Source organism: Apis mellifera, linkage group LG5, assembly GCF_003254395.2.
Source record: "Apis mellifera strain DH4 linkage group LG5, Amel_HAv3.1, whole genome shotgun sequence".
Taxonomy (NCBI): Eukaryota; Metazoa; Arthropoda; class Insecta; order Hymenoptera; family Apidae; genus Apis; species Apis mellifera.
The window spans coordinates 12,780,040-12,803,533 of record NC_037642.1 but is presented as its reverse complement, the minus strand read 5'-3'; the positions used below and the strand labels follow the sequence as shown (position 1 = coordinate 12,803,533).

At 33.2% G+C, this 23,494-nt stretch overlaps 1 protein-coding gene and 1 long non-coding RNA gene across 2 annotated transcripts in view; one reads left to right on the top strand and one right to left on the bottom strand.

Annotated features, from left to right (window-relative positions):
- Positions 1-15,590, bottom strand: part of LOC102655438 — a 40,560-nt gene extending 24,970 nt beyond the window's left edge. The window contains exons 1-2 of the long non-coding RNA XR_411686.3: positions 14,945-15,590; positions 14,070-14,203 (exon numbers count right to left, since the gene is read on the bottom strand). This is a non-coding gene — a long non-coding RNA (uncharacterized LOC102655438). The remainder of the gene's footprint in view (positions 1-14,069; positions 14,204-14,944) is intronic.
- The window catches only part of LOC408865, a 125,639-nt gene extending 102,746 nt beyond the window's left edge, over positions 1-22,893 (top strand). The window contains exons 10-17 of the mRNA XM_026440916.1: positions 8,032-8,172; positions 8,599-8,751; positions 10,120-10,257; positions 13,734-13,901; positions 16,227-16,544; positions 17,368-17,580; positions 17,656-17,716; positions 17,825-22,893. Coding sequence (XP_026296701.1) covers positions 8,032-8,172; positions 8,599-8,751; positions 10,120-10,257; positions 13,734-13,901; positions 16,227-16,544; positions 17,368-17,580; positions 17,656-17,716; positions 17,825-18,776 — 2,144 coding nt within the window. The 3' untranslated portion in view covers positions 18,777-22,893. The remainder of the gene's footprint in view (positions 1-8,031; positions 8,173-8,598; positions 8,752-10,119; positions 10,258-13,733; positions 13,902-16,226; positions 16,545-17,367; positions 17,581-17,655; positions 17,717-17,824) is intronic.
- The last annotated feature ends 601 nt before the right edge of the window (positions 22,894-23,494 follow it).

The following is a 23,494-nucleotide window of genomic DNA, read 5'->3' as shown; positions in this document are numbered from 1 at the left end:
TTTTATACATTAATTATTACGTATCTCCCTTTTTATATTATATTTAGTCGTATTTTTACATTATACGTACATTTTTAATGAAATAATAAATTACACGTGATAAAAAGCGGGGTCTAATCTAATTTTCAAAAAAATTAAATCTTCGCACAAGCTCGAAATGTGGAAAAAAAAATTAATTTTCTCCTTAGTTAAACTCTTATATTGTGCCGCCGCGTGGTCGCAGATATTGCAGGAGCAATTGTAGGAGCGTAGCGTCTCTCGAAATATCTCTCTCGCGTGGAAAAATCGAGGGAAATATATACACGGAATTATCGAGTGTAACGAGCGCGTTCGACTCGAGTATTTCTTAGACGGTCAACAATGCGAACTGGGTCGAGGCGAGGAGGAGAAAGAGGTGGAGGGGGAGGAGGAGGATCGATCCCCCGATGATGTAAATGAACGAAATTCTGTTTGAAACACGAGTTCCGTCGTATCGCGATTCTCCCCACCCCTTCTTCGAAAGAATCGAGGAGAAACGAAACAAATCCAACTGTTTTCCAACCGTCCTGCTACATCACGAAAAAAAATGTACGGAATGCTTGTCAAGAGGATAAATTGGCAACACCTGCTCGAGATGGATAGCGTGTTTTTTTGGTAGACGTCGACGCCGCATCGAAACGGTCAAATGCGGGAAGAAATAGCATGCTTTTTTATGGTTTGTTTATTACGAGAAATATACAAGTTTTATATACAAGTTTTCCTTCGATCATTGATTTCTTCGACTTTGATAAATATTTCTACGATATTTGTAATTGATTAATTAAATAATAATATGTAAAATGTTTCTTGAGAATTGATTAATTAATTCAAATTAGTTGTATCGTTTTTTTAAATATTGTAATTATTTCATTTTTTAGTTGTGATGAAAATTATAATTTTTTATAATTAATTAATTAAATGCACATTAATTCCCGAATATTAGGCAATTATTGACCTGGAAATTCGTTTCTATCTTTGATGTAATCTAATAAATATTTTTACGCGAAATTCATCGTAAAAGAAAAAATTAGCGAGATTTCAGAAAGGATATTCTTTCGAAAAGAACAAATATATTTTTTAATATTACGAGATACATTTCTAATTAAATCCTTTTAAATCGTATAACGGATTGGAAAAAATCTCTCGTGTATTTTTCTATATTTTAAAGTTGAAAAAATTCAAAATTATCTTTGAACAATTATGAACGATATATTCCTTAAATTTCCTTAAATTGAACGAATCTAAGAAATAAATTTTGTTTACTCTTAATAAATGTTACAATCGTTTACGTGTAAGAAGAATATCGGTCGGTAAAAACATTCTCGTAATAAACGACTCGAAGCCTCGGCACGCTATGCTGATCGCCAATCTCCCGAGAGACAGTTAATTCGTCAAACGAGAAAGAGAGAGAAAGAGAGAGTGAGTGAGCCTCTCCGCCGATTTGAACGTCGGCTGCTTTCCGCCCTACTTCACGCACGGATCCACTTGGTGGCGCGGCGTGTTTCAAAAAGTGTAGTGTCGCTGAATTATTCATGACGCGTTTTCTTTTCGGCTACGGCCGACCATCGCCCACCCTCCACGCAGAGACGAGGGGAGGGGCTTCTCGTTAAGACGTCTGCGAGATGAATACGAAACACGCGTTGCCGGTGAAAAATAAGCGCAATCATCGGCCGTCCTCTAATAATTCATCTTTCCCCCGCAAATCGGAACGAGTTCCTTCGACGAGCGTTTCGTCGATTTCGAATTTGCGCCAATATTCGCTACGTGTGTTTCTGTAATCCTTCGATTAAATTTCGAACGGAATGGATACGAATTCTATTGTACATATTGAAATTAGAAATCCGTGATTCCGTTGAAAATATTTGAATACGTAATACTTTGTTTGATAAATAAACAAATAAATTAAAATTCGTTGTTATTGAAATGGACAAATTTTATATTATTCTTATAATTTTGTACAAATTGAAGTCCAATTGACTGTATGATAAATTTATTCTTCGTTTCGATACGAAAAGGTTAACGTTTATTTATTTACGTTACGTTTCTGAGAAGAGTCGAGAGATTTGCTTTAAAAATCGTACGAATTAAAAATTTGTATCTCGAACAATCTCGGAACAAAATATTCCAAATCCGCGTAACCTAGATACATCTCTATCCGAACACATGTTAAAACGAAATATCATCGACACTCTCGATACGCATTGTAATAATTAACGTCGAGAAAATTGGCAGTAGTAATAATTCGCATTACCTTCAGTCAGAGAGCCTCGTACCAACGAATCTATTCCCTTTGATATTTCGACGCGGCGAATCCATTATCGACGATCGATCAAACAGAGAAAGGGAGGGAGAGAGAGAGAGACAGACAGACGGATAGATAGAGAGGCAGGCACACGTGACGCGATTCGTCGGTGGTATATGGCCAACGGTGCATTGAAGAAGGCACGCTAATTCTGCCACGGACCGTAAACGTGCGCGCCCTTAATACCCGATCACGTATGCGTGCACCCCCCACACACACCTAGGATTAGGATCCTAGATCCGGGCAAACGGCCCTGCTTCCACTCTGGTTTAACAGTTCATCCCTTAATCCGCGCGTTATACCCCTTATCTCGGCCTTATCCGAGTAGCCGTGCCGGATCGAAAATTCGCTATTCTGGCTATTCATTACGGATTATCCGGCGTAGCTAATCACCCGGCCAGAACAACTGTATTTCGACAAAATGGATCGAGGCGTGGTCGATTAGACGATATTTACCATATACGGGGGGGGAGGGGGGAGATGGACGTTAGACGAGATAAAATTTGAATTTCGAAAAATTTGAGAAATTGGCTTGGATATTTTTATTATTTATTATTCGAATAATTGTTTTTAGATATATTTTGGATAAAAATCAACGTGTTTCTATTATAATTTCGAAAATAAATTTTTCTAAATATTTTTTTTTAACTAGGATATATTTTTTTCACTATAATTTATTCTTTAAAAGAATGAAGAATCGATTTCTTTCGTAATAAAAATTGGCAAAATAATTAATTAACGAAAATAGATAAAAATTTGAAACAGAAATTTAAAATAAATTTTTGAATATTATTATTAGAACGAATATTAGAAATTCTCAATTTCGAAAATAAATTTTTCTAAGTATTTTTTTTTTTAACTAGGATATATTTTTTTCATTATAATTTATTCTTTAAAAGAATGAAGAATCGATTTCTTTCGTAATAAAAATTGGCAAAATAATTAATTAACGAAAATAGATAAAAATTTGAAACAGAAATTTAAAATAAATTTTTGAATATTATTATTAGAACGAATATTAGAAATTCTCAATTTAAATTAAATAATTAGATCTTGTTTAACGATCCTTAATTTTTTCATATCTCGAGAGGAACGAGAATTTATTTCTTCGTAATGAAATCTCGCGCAGCAGGCGCTTTTTCGAAAGTACGATTGAAAGAATTTTTTATGTGTAACTTTTTCAAATAACTTTGATCAATTAAATTTTTACATTCCTCGTCGTTACATTTTTCCCTCCAAATAAAACTATTAAAATCTAAAAAAAGAACTTATTCGCATAAAGTATCCATTTTAAACGATTATATTATAATTAATCACGAAAATAAATTAGTTACGTAAATTATTATTCGTATTAATTTTTCTCGATGAAATCGCGAGAGAAAAATCCATCAATTCTCCATGTTTGGTTGTTAAGAAGAATTATCATATTCCGATAGATTTTATACAACAATTAGAACGAATTTAGATTAATATTAGAAGATATGAAGAATCGTGAAATCGGGCGGAATTAAATATTCAATCAGATTCTGAATATCGAATGGAGGAACGCAGGCAATGCCTTTATGAAATTACGTTAAACGATCGACCGCCGTCATAAAAACGTCAAATCTGTTTCCATGGATCACGTCGAGCCGTAAAAATCCGCATCTCTCTCTCTGCCTTTGTCTCTTTAACCTTCCCGGATATTCAATCGCGCTTCCGTCTTCACTTTTACTCGAATGTGCGAACATCTCATCGATCTATCGATATTTCATAATCGATTTTTCAACATCTCTCTTCTTACTCTTAAAAAACGAGATGAATATATTCGAGAATTATTTTTTTTATTTACGAGATCCGTGTGTAGATAATTGTAAATCGAAAGAATAATTTTATAATTGCATAATAAATATACAATAAGAATTTTAAAATAAAGAATATACAACAAGAAAAGTTATATTTAATAAAGGAATAAGCTATGTTATATAGATGCTCGGGTCGATGTTTTTGTTCCGCTACACTGAGCTCTCTATGTCCTTCAGGACGGTTTGAAAAGGGCGAAAAACAAAACAGAATCGAAACGTACGTATGAACAGCGATCGTACGCAATTCATGGATAAATATACAAGATACGAGTCGCGTATAAACTCAACGAATGAAAATATCTTTAAATTTATTCTTTATTAAAATATTCAATATTTGGGTAAAAAAAGAAAAATATCCTTTTTCTTTTTTGATTGATAAATTCGAAAAGAGTATCTCCATACTGGTTGAATTCTAATTCACTAGTTCCGTTATTCTATCAAATTTTCATCGAACGTATTAAACGTAGATATAGAATGGAATTTTATTATATTCATTATATAATCCGTTTTTGAAAAACTATCGAATTGGACGAAATAGATTTTTGTGTTTCGATTTTTCTATAACAATTGACGAAAAATAATTGGATACAAATTTTCGATACATTTTATTAAAAAAAATATATTTAAGAAACGTGATAAATTCGATTGTAGAATATATGCAAATTGTACGTATTTACACATCGATAAGTATTTGTAAAAAAAAATACGATCAAAGTGTCTCGTTGAAATTAAAGTAAGAGCGGATGACAAAGTTGGAAGAAGCTATTCCATAGAGGATAAGGCGAAGGAAAGTTCCGAGTGGCGTGGACGGGATCAGTTTCAATCGGAAATGGGCTTCCAACCAGCCGAATAAACGACAACCGAGCCACGATAGACGCGAGTCGAGGCGCAATTTAAACTTTCTCGTTCTCGCTTATGGCTCCTTCGTCCAACGAGATTCCGGCTGATAGGCCGAAAGAAGGATGGCAAAAGACGATGGCACTGACAATGTACATAAACCTATTTCTAAAAATATCGACAGATTTTGGCAACGATCTTACAAGGAGTCTTCCTTCTTATCCAAAACTAGATTCTTACTAACAAAACATTTTTAAAAATAGAATTTTTTTGTTGCATAGATATAGCATATAATCTTCGTGTTACAAACTAATACGATTGCGTGAATATATATTTGAACTTTTTCGGGTAATTATTCAAAATTAATTAAGATTGAGGAAATATTTCTCTCTTTCAATAAAGCGAAAGGAAAATCGGTGAAACGACTGCAATGGTTAATATTTGGAATAGAAAGAGAATTTTATATGGAACGATCGAAGCAATCGCGAATACTTTTCGGATGAATCAAAATTAACATTTAATTTTGGATTTAAGCGATCGAAGATATACGAAAAATATATTTTTTAATTTTGTTTTATACGAATATTTCCATCGAGACTATAATATCGATAGAACATTTGATTGAGTTAAACGTCAAATGGAAATACCATTAAATTTAATTAACGAAATTTCTAATTATCGACAATACGTCTACGCGAATGGATCCGCACTTGATATCCAAGCGCAGGCAATCGTGTTAAAAACAGCCTCCGACTCCCCAACCCCCGCCTAAACGATACCTCCAACTGACTCACAATCACTTTCAAGTTTTACTCGGTCGGTAAGAACAGTTGCCCGCCCAATTCTCTTCCACTTAGCCGAGTGGATCGAACTTGCCTACCTCTGCGGACAACTATACGCTGCAAACAGAACTGCGTGCAGAGGAGCGGAGCTTGTTCGACTTTCTTCGTGTTTCTAATAAAGCCTCGTGCTAATTTCTCTTTCGCACGAAGTGAATCGTTAAAAAAATTAACGAAATTGTGACTGTATTTGTGAAAAAGTATATTCACATATTTTGAATCCTCATGTAAATTACATAAAATACAGTTACGAGGGAACATTGAGCTGAACTTTAGCACGAATGTGCCATTACTTTCGAAGAATTTGTACTTTATGTTTGGGAGGAAATTGCGAGGATAGAATTAATAATTGAAGAATCTCTTATCGGAAAGTTAATTGATACTTATTTATAAAAAGATATTAACTTTCGTATTGATGTTGATTTATAACGAAAATAATTTAGGTTAGGTTAACCCATTAAATCGTCTAACGGTTAAACGACTTTCTATTTAATTTCGATTCAAGTATATGAAACAAAAATTTATTCAATTTCAGTTAACAACGTATCAAATATCGATTCATATAATATAACAATAACAACGAATATCTATCGAAAATTTGTACATCGGTGATTCGATTCCTATTTAAAACATAGATAACAAAATATATTCGCATATAACGCGATTATTTACGAAGAAAATAACTCGGTTCACAAGCTGCGAAGGAATAAGAATTAAAAGCACTAAGAAAACGGAGAAAGAAAAAAAAAAAGAAATCGAAGTATTTTCGAGTAAATCCAAATAAATGCGCGCGGGTAACGAAAAAGGAGGAGAGTAGAAAGAATAGAAATTACGCGCATCCGCCGTAAAATATCCTTTTATGAATACGGTGAACTCGGACCTTTATGAAACACCGTCATTTCCGTTCTTCCACACTGGAATACACGGCGCGAGTAAATTAAACGTTTCAGCTAGAACAACATCGGGTAGATGATACGGTGCAGTAGCTAGCGAATGTAAGAGCAGAGAAAACACGATTTTTATTAACACGTTGTCCTGCGTTGGACGGACTCGGACGTTTTACGACTTTCTCTTCGTTCTTCGCTTATCTACTTCTCCCCCCTTTCGCGTTTTTTTCTCGAGACAATGGCACATTCCGCCCAAGGTTATATCCATAACTGGACGCTAATGAGCCGAAAAATAAATAAGAAGGTTTCGAATATAACGTTTCTTTATAATATAGTTTCTCGAGGAGAAACGTAATTCGCTCTTTCTTTAAATATCATATGCTTCGTTAAATTCGCCAAACAAAATTTCGTGAAAATTAATTAACGAAGGGAACGGATGTTACGATAGCATATGCGAGATATTGTTAAATCGTAAGAACGAGAATTCCTTCAGACGACGATTCTTTATCTACGAAACGTAATAGAGCAATTAAAAATGCTGGAGAGGCAAGTCTCTCAGAAAATAGGAATAGTTGTAATCACATTTGTCAAGGTTGCTCGAGCATTGAATCGAGTTCCAAGGGCACTATATTCAACTCGTTAAACTTTATTGCTCGTTCAAATTTTCCTCGTCACGAAGTCGAAGACGTGGCAACGTTACAATCGCCTCGAATATGTATAATAAATTTATTAAGAAACTTACATTTTTCCTCGAGTTTTAAATATCAACAGGACGAGACGCATTTCACAAGTTATGAATTATGAAAGGCAAGAATACGACCAGGATTCATTCCATAAATTCGAAACGATGAAAATATACGCAAGAATATTCCGATACGTGACCGTGCATCTCCGTCCATCGAGCACTCGCTCGTATTCGTCGTCCTTCTCTATTCATAAATTACTAAAAAACGCCTCTCGTCAACTCGCCTTTCGTTTTTCCACGGAATAATCACGATGGATTCATTACATCCTATACATTGATCGAAACCATATAGATATCTCGAGAATATATATATATATATACTTTCCCATTTGAACGCTAATTAATCCAAGCATCAAACGTCAGGAATCACGGGCAAAAATATTCTTGCGTGAAATTTTCAATTAATACCGGTTTTTGTTCCGACTGAAACATCTACCACCACCACTAATACGTTGATGTAATCAATACACGTATAATCGACGAGTATATATTTAAAAAAAAAAAAAAAAATATTCGAAAATAAATATGAAATAAAAAAAAAATTGTTTTCTGATTACAGCAAAGTTGGACGGTGTGAAAACGTACATGAGGATGAGAAGAGTGCCGAAGCATCTTCAGGTGAAGGTGATCAAATGGTTCGACTATTTGTGGTTGACGCAAAAATGCTCGGACGAAGAGAAAGCCGTCAGTTGTCTTCCCGGTAAGTTTTCGAGAAAGAGAAATTCTGGATATAGCAAAAGGAAAAAAAAAATTAGAAAAAATTTAAAGATGAAAAAAATATCGAACGAACGAATGAACGAACTCGTCTTTTTCTCGTTATACATATTTATTCCACGGGATTTGCATCATTTTTGCATGAATGCTTTTACCCCTCCCCTTATTTCTTCTCATACATGTGAATCGCGTGTCAAGATTCATTCCATCGGATTTATTTTTATTTTTTTTTTTTGTTCGTTATCTTATTTCATCTTGCGAGCAAAATTTTGCTTGATTTTTTTTATTCAGTCCAAACATCGATAAGGAGATGTAAAAATATATAATAATAATCAAAAATAAAAAGAGAAACAAAGAGACGAAGAAAAAAAATTTTCCAAGTTTTAATCGTAATTGGGAACGAACGTTGCAGACAAACTGAAAGCCGAAATCGCGATAAACGTGCACCTGGACACGCTGCGGAGAGTGGAAATATTCCAGAACACGGAGGCCGGCTTCCTGTGCGAGCTAGTTCTTAGATTGCGGCCCGTTCTTTTCTCACCTGGCGATTATATTTGTCGCAAAGGTAATAACCATCTCTATTATTTTCCTTTCCTTTACTTTTTCCTCCTCCCCTCCTTTTTACACGTCGCGACACGTTTTTCCTGGACACTGGAAGCTTTTGGAACGAGAGCAACTGGAACCGCGCCAAAAGATGTATCCTGGCTGGCAGAGGTTCGAGAAACCGATTGCCTACCCTTCCCACTTGGCCTCGTTGCCAATGGCCGTGCCCAGAAGGCGCGCAGTTACGAGCGAGAAATACTTTATTCGAAAGGATAGGCGTGTATCCGTGGGCGCAAGGAAAGCAGAGTTTTACCGTCTACAGAGCTTCGACCGGTGCGAAAATCTTATCTTCACGCCCGTTTATCAACGGCACGATTTAACCGAGAAACCGAATGCGTTTGATAACTCTAAACTGTTAAAACAAACGATAAGAAACTATCGTTAAAACTTCTCTATGGTTAAATTAGCATTTTCTCGGATAAGTTCCAAATCGCAGAGGATCGATTATCGATCGTGGAGAAAAAAGAGAATTGGAAAGAAAGATTATACAAGAGAGGAATAAATTCTAAATCACCGACTTAAATTTTTTAATTAAAATCGACCGAGCGTCGGAATAGTTTACCATTGGACACGCGATTGGTCATTGTTTTTTCTAGATAGACCGTGTAAACGAACAGGAGCAGTCGGGCAAATAACGATCCTTTTTTTTAAGAAGAACGAGGAACGAGGAACGAAGAGGAGAGAAAGAGACAAAAGTCGTTGACTCAGCGCTCTTCATCGGCGTGGAAACGACCGTTGGAACAGTCACTGTTTTCTAGATGCTTCCATTTGATGGCTGACCTCTTCTCGAAGTGCATCACTGCCGCGCAGTTGCCAAGCTTAGCCCAACTTATGGCTGACCGTCACTACTGAAAGACGACAGATGCCGCTACCGTTTCCATACCGTATCCTATCCTCTCCTAACAGTTCGTTTCAGTTTTTAAAACTACGCGATACGTCATACGCCATAGTTACACTTGAAACGTACCAATTATAACAATGATTAAAACTTTATTTCTTAACGGAAAAGTTAATAAGTACACGTAACGTAGAAAATCAAGACATCTCGTGATACAAGTCTAATTTCCATTAAGTAATATAACAAGCAGAGTACAAGTGACAAACTAGAATGTGTTAGGATAAAAGATTGTGACGCGGTAGAAGTGTAGAACGTTCAATCGTTGTACAAAGTGTAAAGAGAAAAATAACGGTAAATAATTCTTCATCTTTCTCGACCCTCCAGTTAATCCTATTCTTAAAACTTAAGAATTTGTTTTATTATCTTACCTGGTGGAAAATTAATTTTAGAAATTGGTTATTCATATATTCGTATTATGAAATCTGTTTGAAGGTGAGGTAGGGAAGGAGATGTACATAGTGAACAGAGGGCGACTACAGGTGGTGGCCGATAACGGGAAGACTGTTCTCGCTACCCTTAAGGCTGGTTCCTACTTCGGGGAGATCAGCATTCTCAATATGAGGACTGCAGGTAAAGAGTGCGGTAAATATTCCAAGCGGACCAGGGGCCCGTCAGCTGTCCCCCTCTCGTGTTTTCACGATCACGTTTATCACGTTTCACGTTCTTACTACTCTGTAAGAGGCAAGCCGTCGAGCCGGTATGAGCCGATCTAAAAACCGAATTTTCTAGTAACTTTTTTTTCTCTCTATCTCTCTCTCTCTCTCTCTCTTTTATCACTCTTTTACCATTTTATCCGATACTCCATTATTGTTGATTTTTCTTCTATTACGATCGACGGTCGCGCAACACGAAATAAATAATATTTTTTTAAATATTTTTATATATTCGACGAAAAATTTCAAACGTTTTAAAATCTATGAATGTAAAGAGAAAATAGATTTTCCAATTCTATCAATATCAATGGTAGCTATTGCCTATTCAAAGGATCTTGACTAACTCACTTTGTTATTCCGATTCGAGTATCCATTCTTTGTTTGTCTTTGTCTCTTTCGATTCGCTATCATTAAGATTCAACCTACGTTCGAAAATCACGTTGAAAAATTAATGCGATGAATACGAATCACGAATTATTAAATAATTATTCTATTATTTTTTTATTCTTTCTTGCAAATAATAACGAAACAAAAAAAAAGAAAATACGCACGTTAACTTACGAAAATTGAAGAGAAATTGAATGAAAACTTTGACGTACGTTGTTTATAATTCTCATGAATATTCACGCTCGTACGAATCGAGTTTAAAAATTCCATTTAATTCTCTCCTCCGTCTCTTCTCTTTCGTCCAGGAAGGACATATGCTCGAACCAATACCAACCATTTCTTACGTGCACGTTACTATTTTTTTTCAATTGGTCGGCAGAACAATAGATGCATGGAATTAAAATGAAATCAATGGGACAAAGTCGTTGCGAGATCGTCGATGCGTATTGAATAAGGCTCGTGACACGTATTGCCCTTTTAGCCTTTGCCCCCCTCTGTTTTTATCGATTATTGTCTTCCAGCCGATAAACCAACACGACCTACTGCAATGTAATGGATATCGTACGAAAATATATACGATATATTTTATAACGGGAACCTGTACACGGCCTCGACCGTGATAAAAATACTGGCGTGCCGAAAATACGAGCCGCAGAGAAAAAAAAAAAAAGAAAATCAATCTTACGGGTCTTGTCGGTCGATCGATATAAAATCAACGGAGATACATACACAGTGGCCCAGTAAACGAAAAGGGAATGATTCTTCCTCTCTTCGCTTATTTCACTCGTCCATTCTCTGATTGTACCTCCGTATTTCTAGGACACCTTATATATACTCTCACTCATATTTTCATTACCACGCTTTCGTAGTACATACACGTTAGAATATTTTTAGTTTTTAGAGATCGAATCCATCTTTGATAATTAGATAAGGATAATCGTTTCAGCATCCCTTTTAAAATTCTCGTTTCCTTTTTTACCGATCGATCCGCTTTTAATGACACGCTACGTACTTTGCGATCTTCTATATTTTGTTCTCTGTTACGTGGAAGGAAATATTTGCTCGCGCGAAACAAACGTTTCGTTTGTATAAGAAATTTCGAATATATAATTTGAATTCGTATCATATTCGATTAATTTATCAGTCGTCGTCGAAAGTGAACAAATAACGGTATATTGCCGCCGATGGATATATCGGGCAAAACTGATGTACCGACGGGATAGAACAAAGAGGTTTTAGAGGTTTCGATTGTAATTTTCTTTTCCACCGTTATTTCTCTCCCCGCCATTTTCTCCCTCACCTCCGCCATATTTTTCTTTTCATAAATTTCATCTCTTTCTCTCGATGTTTATTTTCTTTTGTTTTTTTTTTTTTTTTTTTAATACGTATAAATATATTGCAAAATGTAAATTTTTCTATCCATCGCGAAATTTATATTTATGAGAACAATAATTTCAACCATTAATATTAACAATTCAGTAATTTTTCGAATATGGTAAATATTTCCTTCGTTTTATTTTTTTTTTTTAATAGAAATGCACTACTATTTTTATATTTTTCACGATTCTATCTAATCTGCATTCGAAATTGACATTATTTTTCGTATCTATACTTTTTATATTCATTGATTATCGTAGTTAGTTACCTACATCATATTAGACAATCCATAAATATGAATATTACTAGAAACCAGTATTACCAATGTTAAAAATGTAAAAGATACTTAATATTAGGAAAGATATAAAAATTTTTACATAAAAGAGAAAAAAAATCTATTAACAATAAATCTAAAACGGATTCAAAATTTAAATATATATAAAATTATTGAATTAAAATATATGAGAATAATTATTGAATTATATCATGTTGCATCAACAGATCAAAAAAAAAGTAAATTAATTAAATTTTTATCAAATTGTCAATAATTTATAATTTTCATTATTGTCTCGTAAAACGACTCGAATTGCAACAATATATTTTTCATCCGTTTCGAATGAAACCATAGAATATATAATATTGCCTATACCACATCTATATATATATATATATATATATATATATATATATACGCACACGAACGAAAAGTGTATTTACATTTTAGTCATCGCGATAGAACGTCCCGTCAATCTGTTTTGAAATAAATACACATTCCTTCATATTTGCCTACGTACAATACAGATTCTTTGCATGTTCGAATATTATTTACACGTTAAATAAATTAAATTTTACTCTTTGTCCTTGCGAGTTAAATTATAATAAATTTATTTCACTTTTATCACTTTGACAGTTAAATCGCACCAATCAATAATTAAATCGATATATTTCGATATATTTTCACGTTCAATCTCATATTTCTATTTCTTAAATATAAATGTGTAGTTAGAATTAACATTTTTCATCGTTTATGATTTTTATAAGCACTTAGAAAATACGATTCGAAAGAAATGAATTCTTAAAGAAATACAAATTGAAAAAAGTAAGGTTAAGTTGATCTGATCGCGGTTAAGAAAATTGACATATATCAAGTACTTATATTTTTTTTTGTAACGAATAATAATTCATATATTTCGACAAATGATGAAAATTCTTCTACACTTTTTTAAATTCCATAATATTTTATTTGCTAATAACAAAATCTATGTATAAAAAAAAAAAAACATAACAAAATTCAAAAAGTCAAATATTTTGTATATTTCGTATAGACCAACTTAACGAAGAAAATAAAATTGAATTAAATGCGCGCGCATACACACACAAATAAATCTTCACGTAGTTTGTCAATTTACAATGATATTTTGCCAAGCATGATTTTTACGGCTTACAAGCCAAGGTTATGCATTGATATGGTATTGAAGATGTATTGTTAGGTTAGGTAACATGGGCGTTTGTAAGGTAGGATCACAGTATTAACGTGGGATGAAGGAACGATCGATCGATCGTTCCTGAGCGGATACAAAAGAAAGCTTGACGCGTCCCGATAACCAATAAATGGCTACATCAACGCAGGTAACCGACGAACAGCCAGTGTACGCTCGGTGGGCTACTCGGATCTTTTCGTCCTCAGTAAGAAGGATATGTGGGACGTATTAAAGGAGTATCCAGCGGCTAGGATCAGGCTAGAAGCTATTGCAGTGAAAAGATTGGAAAAATACAAGAGAGCTCCTCTCGAGAAAGGTAAGAATACACGTATTGTTAATTTTATAACCTAACAAAATTATCCGAACAACTGATCGAACGATATTCTTTCTCACGTCCATTAATTATGATCGAATCATTTGAAATTCGAATACTATGTGATGTGGATAATCTGAATTGGAGTAAAATTAAATAATTAGTACTTACTGCGTAGTTGAAATTACATACTTCGAATCGGTATCGTCACAATGGTTTTCGACTGAATGACACGGCGTTACCAACGTTCCATAAGTTTCTCTAGCTAGTTTCTAATTGGTTGGAGCGACGTGGATCTTTATCCACTTAAAATTGCGCAAAAATTGAAACATTGTATGATATACATTAATCGTTTCTATAACATGTATTAAAAATATAAAGAAAATAAATTTATAAAATTAATTTAATATAAAAATTAATTAAATAAAAAAAGGATTGGAACATAAAAAAAAGTATTTAAAACAATCTTTTAACTAAACAAATGGATTAATTTTAAAAAATTCATCACTCAAAAATATTAAATAGAATTTAATAATAAGAAATTTATAATAATTGGCTAAATAATAAAAATTAGAAATTAATCGATTTTTTATTTTATTGCTTCACATTTTAGCATATAACTAAACTATATACGGTCCTGAATATCAGTACTGTTAAGAATATACATAGTGGCATCTATCAGTGGTATTATTATGATTCAGTGATTTATGATTTCACAATTTGAATGTAATTGATATCTGAACTAATATCAAAAGCATAAAAAGATTTTCGTGATACTATAAAAGCATATTAATAATATATTCAATGGAAATATTTTCGGTGAAAACCAATCAGTGTATTATATTTGCAAGAAATGAGTGTCTACAAATAGTCCAGTGTTATATGTACATATATTTAATTCGATAAAATTCGTAAGTATAATTTTATAAATATTTTCCTATCTCATTGTTTAACAATCTGAATTATTAATAACTATTTAAGACAGAATACAAAGCTAATTATTTTATAAAACAAAAAAATTAAAAATTTCTTAAATCGTGACTCACAGTAATAATGTTAACGTTAATCCAAAACTTCATAAAGTGAGGTTAGAAAGCGTTCTCGCCACGAAGTCGAACAAAGAACGAAGAAAAACATTAAAGCCATTCTGAAAAGAATCTTAACCTTACTGTGTATCGGTAACAAACGTGTCTAAACCATGAAACTTTAATTAATTAATCCGAAACTTGAAACGAAACAAATGCAACTCGTCTTCCTATTCGCGGTTCTTTCGTGTTGTTCTTTCGCTGAAAGCAAGTTACGAACGGACTTTCGAACCGGGGAATCGTATCGTATACACGCACACACACACATCCATATATACGTGTGTACGTATCTACTTCGAGGCGGTAAAGTGCAATACATGTAGACGCATGTACATGTGTTGGGGCGCTTGCGCGTGCTCGACACTGCAGTGACTGCACAATGAGAAAGGCTGTGGCTTAATTAAAGAAGCTCGCGATGGTGAAAATGAGAGGCGGTTAGACGTCACTGCCGAAGCGCAACTGGATCTGCAAGGCCTATTCTTGAACAAAGGACTCGAACACAAAACAAAGCGAATAAGCTTGAGACGAAATTTGAGAAAAAAAAAAAAAAAAAAAGAAAGAAAGATAAAAGAGAAAGGAGATCGCACTCGTGAATCAACTCGACGTGGAATAATAACGAGGAGTTCGTTCGTATGTTTCAACTTTTATTGCATTTTGGATACCGTTGTTCGAAACGTAATATAAAATTATATACGTTGATTTGGAAAGAAATGTATGTCTTATGGGGATGTATATTATATAAGTATAAATACCTGTGATAAGATTTGTTTATAAAAGTGTGGTGAAAAGTAACAATATTTCATAAATAAAAAATTTTAATTTCAATCTGTTTATTTTTATCTCGTATTAACAATTTTTATAAAAAATAAATAAATACGATTTTTACCGCAGAAATAAAACAAAACAGAATTTCTATAAAATTTATTCGAGCGATATTAAAATTAAAACGCATTAATTCCAGTTACCTTAAATTGTAGGACACAGATTTTTATATTCGATTATTTTCGTATTACACGTTTGTATATATTATATGCTTTTCTCGTGAAAAATTTTATTTCTCAATATGAATAATTGATTAAGAAAAAAATCTAAATATCTATACATCCTTGTAAACAAATCCTCCCAACACGAGAAGATTCTTAACTCGACTAAAAGTTCCATTACAAAACAACATTGCTTCCCCGAAAAACGAACTCGATACATCTGCCATGACACATTTTACGACTACGATACAAACTTACAGCTGCAATGGGTCGATGTCAAAGCACGCCAGGACTCGTGGAGTCACGAGGTCGTATACCATTGGAGGAGATGTGGGTTTCGCCTGTGGATACAAAGTCCACTCACGCGTACTCGACCGGCCACTCGTTGTTCTCCCCCAGCCCGAGTCCTGTGACGTCACGCGGTTTGGCCAGCACCAACGTCAACGTGAACAACGTTGCGAGAAGCATGGATAGCCCGATGAGTGCCACTAGCAGCGGCCACAGCAGCGAGGACCAAACCACGAGGGCACCACAATCCGCCACACAGCCCTCTACCGGCAGGCAATCCACCCACTCTGGCAAGTATTTCATCTTGAACGCCACCGAGTGGAAATATACCGCCTTCCTTCTGAATTCTTCGACCTCGATTCTCTTTCTTCGTTCTCAGATTGAACGAATTTTTTCTCTTTGCAATTTAACGGATGTTAAATCACGAAAGAATCTTCCTCCTCCCCGTGAATTGAACTGCTCGAACTGCACGGTTTGATTTACCGATTGGCTCGTGTAAAAGACGACGACCGACGGGATTTGTAAAAACATGATATGAAACTTTGTACAAAAATGAATTGGGAATCTATTATAATAATATTTTTTTCGAGGAATGATATTAAAAATACATTTGTTTCGTTAAATTATTTAGATTTCTTTGTTTATATAAATCTTAATAACTTATGTAAATGATAAGAGACATTTTTTTATAAAAATTCATATCGATGTTTAATATACGATATTTTACGTAATGTAATAGACGAATTTGCGTAATTGAATAAGAAAATAAATGACAAAACGCACAAAATACATATATATAATGCAAGTAATATATTTCGAATATGATAATATCGAATCCCTGTCATAAAATGGTATTACTCATAAGTGATTAAAGGGTTATTGGCTCATACATTTTAATCGTAAACATTTACATTTCAAATAACACTGCTTTCCACTTTAATGAAGCAACAGTTTCAATTTGAATTATTTTATTCTATAATATATTATTTTTATTAAAAGGCAAATTAATTTATATAAATTGAATATGATTTGTAAAAATGAATATTAATACATAAATATTACATATATTAGTCAAATGTATATTATATTTTTAATTCTTTGATAATCTTCTAGGAATAACCTGCAACAGCATGACGCAATTAGTCGGCGAAGGTGCCACGCCACTTTTAGGCACTAACGAAGCTTTATTAGCCGAAATTAAACGTCTTCGAGAACGTCTAGTTTGTTTGGAGTCTGAAAATGCTGCGATGAGTGCTAAATTGAATCAACAACAATGGGAAGTAGAAAATCGATTGGCCGAAATCGAGATGCAGATTTGCGGTGCTAGCTCGTCTTCCAGTTTAGAAGATAACAATGAGAGAAATCGAGAAAGTATCATTTAACAAGAAACAAGGCCGCGAGAGCGCGGCAAAACAAAAATAGGGCGAATACGACATTATTTGTCTGAAACTACGGATGATAGGTAAAGTGCTTTGCCAAGTATTATGTTTTTATATAAACAAATAATATTAAAATAATTATTTTGAAACGATTTTTTATGATCTTTTTTCATATAAATTTTTTTTTATAGATATACAGCAGATGATCGAGAAGAATTTGAAGAAGCTAGAATCTCTGGAAGATCTAGTGATACAAAATCAATAGGTAGCCTCAGTCAACATTTCTTTGAAAGTGACGAGGATGAGAAATATTACGGTACTTGTAATGGTTATGTTTCTCAGCCTGGCAGTAAATCAAACTTATTGCTATGCAGTGAATGTGATCAGAAAACTCGTACCTGCACATACAGGCCACAAACACCTGGTTCTTATAGTAGTAGATACGTCGAGGAACGTTTTGACGAGCGACTTCAAGAGCCAGGAACTTCTCGCTCATACAAAAGCCCAATCCATACATCTTCTCCTCGGTTAGTATATCATGATCAAGACTATAGTGGTCAATCATCTTCATCTAGATCAATTTATCGTGATCAAGAATATCAAACTCGAAGAGGTTGGTCAAAGAAATACGAACAAGAATTTGATCGAAGAGAGTATGAAGACAAAGAATTAAAGCAGGATGATGATAGTCCTGTTTGTGAAGTTTGTCATGGAAATGGTCATATTGTTCAATGTGAACATTGCGATTTTTCTAGCGAAGGTGATTTAATATGTTTCCGATGCCAGAGTGATGAAGGTTCATCAAATGGTCAAAGTTGTCCTCGTTGTGAGAAAAATGAAAGAATATTATCAAGTAGATCGCAAAGAGGAACATCATCCAGCGATGAAGGAAAATACCCAGTAGATGCTGTAGTAAAAATACAAGTTAATGATCATATGATTGATGTAGATTCGGATGAGACACCTGAAAGTGACTTATCAAGTAGTCATCATCATCAAAGGAGTACAATGGAACGATTAGATACTATTGTTGAGGCAAAGGGAGACACTGCCAGTGAAAATGATGAGGAAAATGGGGGTACAAAGTTAAATGGAACTAGTAGTGCAAGATATCTCAATTATATGATTGTACTGTTTCTGTAAATAACATGGTTATGGTAGCTGCAGTTGAGCTATGGATTATGTTGGTAAATGGAGAGTGTTGTTTCGTTGAAGCTATCGATTAAAAAATAATTTTTAATCTTCATTATAAACTATTGTAACATTTCTTATTAAAAATATAATAGTGTTATGCTATATTGGATTTATAAACTAAAATTATATAATATATAAATCTAATATTTCCTTCACTAATGTTAATAGAGTAATGAGATTATAAATAGTACAAGTAACAAATATTGATAAATATTTCTCAAAAAATTTTTTTATAATGCAATAAAAATTAGTTGGAAAAAAAAATTTTCAAAATAAATAAATAAAAACCAAGGAAACATTAGATTGGAACATTTTACACTTTCTTATTATACTATTTCAAATTCTCGTATTATGTGTAAAATTTCTAAACGATTTATACTAAAAATTTTGGAAATAAACTTACTAATATTCAACAACGATACTCTTCATCTAAGTCGAAGCATTTTCAAAAGTACAATTTCGCTGCACGAAAAAATCTATTGATTTTAACGTGTCACATAACTTTTAAAAATGTTCCGTACTTCACAGATTGCTTGACATCGAAATTTGTTGCCGTATGATATTTTCGGCGCCGTAGCTCAACTTGCATGTAAATAAACTGCCAAAGGAACATTCATCCGTATATCGTAGGGCCGTATAGGTTAATAGGTAACTCGTAATGTTTAAAATGCTATATGAGAGAATGAGAAAGAAAAAAAGATTCGAACGAAAGAGTGAAGAGAAGAAAGAGAGAGAGTGAAAGAGGGAGAGATATTATATTACGTTCAACACGCGCAGTGTTGCCATGAGCTGAGATCCGTAATGCAACGATCGACATGATTCCATGCGCGACTTTTAGAATAGGTTTGTGCAGAAATCGTGTTTATTTTAATTTATTGTTATTTCTGTCGTTTCCTTTTCTTAAATTTTCCAACAAAAATTATATTAAATTTGATGTTTATTTAAAAAAGTTTCATCATAAATAGAGAAGTTTGATAATTAAATTAAATGATGAAAAAAAAATTAGTTCGTCTATTATATACTATTTACCACGTGCAATTATTAAAACAAATTGGATATATTAATTACAAATACACGGATTATATTTGCTTTGTAAGTATTTCAAAATATTTTAATTATCAACAGATAAAAGATTTGTACACAAACCTGACTAACTCATGTTCGGGACCAACTAAAGCCACCATCTGCATGACTGCTTCCGATTTCTGCTTTCATTTCCGCTCGTTATTTTTCATATACTCGTTGTTTTCAATATTCATATACGGAATACGAAAGTAGTATAAACGATTTCCATATACATCTCGCTTATCGTTAAAATTATTTTCATTTTAACGAATATTAAGTTAATTGCTTCCGATTAATAGAAGAAATTTAATAGAAAAATAACAGCGCTAAAACTTTTCGTAAGATAATTTACACGATGAAATTGAATCTTACTAATATACACTCTCATTTTCTTATACGTTTTTCCTTTCAATATACCAAAACCCAAATAGATAAAGACTACGGACGTGAATATAGTACTTACATATATATTTCGACCAGAATAAAAACATTCATAACGTGTCGTATTATCATAATTGAGCTTCGAAAGTTCAATTTCAGATGAATGATGAATATAGAATTCTTTGTCCTCGGATTAACGAACTATTATTCTTCGAGGGCCTCAACGGGACCGAATTTTTCCAGGTATGAAGAATCGAAATGGGATCACGACTTCCCTCCCCTTTTTCCCTCACTTTTGACATAGATTTCATAATCGATAAAATTTGTTTAATTAATTATTGCTAATGCAATTTCAGTTATAACCTTCTTTAAGAAAATAGAATTATTAAAATATTATTAGAATTTTTACAAATTTCTAGTCACTAGATTTTTGAAGATATGAATATTCGAAAACTAAAACTTTTACTGGTATATATTTTTTTCTTTTTTTTTTTTAATTATTTTTCATCATTTATACATAATACTTACATAGATAAATATTATAAATATTTAGTTGCGGGGGAAATGAACAGACTCGACCGTTTATATTATAGAAAAAAAAAAAAATAAATAAATAAAGATGAAAGCAGAATAAATCGAACTAAAAAAATACGAAACGATTTATAATAAGGATAGCGACTTTTTTAGTATTTATAAATCATTGAATAGATTTTAATAGTTGAATACATTTTTTTAACGTTCACTTTCCACTTTGTAAGTAAACCGCACGTAATATCGCTTGGAACGGGGAAAATAAAAAAAAAAAAAAAACATTTCGATTTAACGAACGAAACCTGTAATTTCTAAAGACGAAGAGAAAAAAAGAAAAGTAGGCAGGGAGAGAAAAAAAAAAAATGCGCAGAGTATAATGCATATAGTTAATCTAGTTATCTTCGAATAGAAAGAGGTTATTTCATGCGAAAGATTTTGCGGGACTTTCTAGACTTATATCATCTGTATGATATTCACGGCGATAGACATTATCAAGAATAGATCGCAAAGACTAAGGGAATAATTAGTAAGATATATCGATATCCGATAACCTAACCTTACCTTGAAGCAAAAATGTAGTAACTCGAAGGGATAAGAAAAATTATTAACTAAAAATATAAAAACATTTTCAAAAATGTTTGTGCAGAATATATATCGAAAATTTCTTCTTTATCTTCACATATATATATTATTAATAATTCACTTTTTACGAAAAATAACTTGCTCTCGATCCACCATTCCGGTAGAATTGTTTTATCTTTACGATTCGTTCCGTGCTTCGTGTCGTGTAACATTAACTTTTCTTCTCGTCCAAGTGAAACAACAATAATATTTACGTGTACGTATATTATCGAGTTAGTCCATATTTGCGACGGGGTATAATACGAGGTGTACTATTCTACTGCCACATTTTAAAACTTAGAAAGAAAACTTTGAAAAATCATTGAATAACCTAGTCCTACATATACATTATCGCAGGATACATCGCGCATAGGGGAAAAAAACACTGGAACGACTAATCTCTCTTTCTCTCTTCATTTTATAAAGTTTTATACGTGATAGCGTTTATTCCTGATCAAGTATTGATTTATTCGCGTGACGCGCAACGCTGTAGTATCCATTTTGATTGTGGGTGCAATTCGAGATACACAGGAGCATGGTTTACTGTGACTGTAATAAAATGGAGAGAGAATGCATTCGAATAAGGGGAAGGAGTGCGTTTAATCAGCCTTACTTATACAATTATTATCTACATTATTATTATTATAATAAATTTATAAGCATGATTTGTGTACGTATATGTATGTCGGCGTACTTTTAATTAAACAGCCTTGAGAGAAATGCTGTGGACAACGATAATCTCTGAGCAACGCACGGCTTAGTAGTATTTCGTACCTTTTTTTTTTTTGTATAATTATCGTTGTTACAATATCGTTTCGTTTCGTTCCAATTTTTCGTTTCGCCTCGACACTCATAACATTTATAAATGTAAAAATTCTAGGCTATTTAAATGGCTGTGATACGTGTACGTTCATAATTAATTATTATTATTATTATTATTATTTTTAATAAATAATACTTTACTTTATTAATATGATTTATTTTATTATCATTTTTATTTATCGTAATGTGCATCAACGGAAGATTTTTTTTTTTCTTTTTTTCTTCTTTATTTTATCATTTAGCCTGTTGCTCCGAGCCTTCTTATTTCATGTAATGTAAAATATTTCCGAAACACACAGCATTGAAACTGCTGACGAACAATTTATGAACTTATCCAATATTATAAGCCTTCCGATATCTTATCATGTACGAATATATCGTTTCAGAGATACTAGATTTGTAGCTAGATTATTTTAGGCCCCCATCTTTAAATAAAAGTGTCTTATTATTACGCAAAGAGAAAAAAAAAAGAAAAAAAAAAAATTTAAAATCGTATTAATAATAACGTAGCTCTTCATTTAGTGTATCAAGCGTAAATTTACAAAGACAAGTATTTATTATTACTTTCTACATTTCTTATGAAATTATTCATTGATTGCCGTCGAATATAAAAGCAATGTATTTTGAAGAGAGTGAAAAAAAAAAAGACATACCAATAGAAAGATAAAGTGAAATAGAAAAATATAATATAGCAGGATGGTGGTGCGGTGAGAAGAGAGAAAAAGGGAAGAAAGATGTAGTGTCTCTGAAACTTTTTTCACGCGAGCCAGGAGTAAATTCGAAATGTAAATTCGCGGTATTCGGATTCGCTCCTGCCCGCCATAGTTTTTATTCGATTTTGAGAAACTCGAATTTACACGATCGATATTAAGGAAATATCAATTCTTCGGGAAAACGATCTTCGCGACTATTAATTAAATCTCCTCACGACTGTTTGCATGAAATATTGATTTTATTGAGATGTTTATCGGTGTTGAAGAAGAAGCGGAAGGACGAGAGACGTGTTGTTGCCGGCCGCAAGGGGGCGTTTATTCCGATACGACGTTGGGACACGAAAGTTTGTTGAACGAGTCCGATCTTCGATCGATCGATCGATCGATCGATCGATCGATCCCCGTTATAACCATTCGAATTAATATCTTGTGCACGGAAACCAACCCTGATTCGCCTAATTCGTATATTGTTGTGTAATTCATATTTGATGTTTAATTTCATTTATTATTATTATTATTATGCAATCGTGTTAT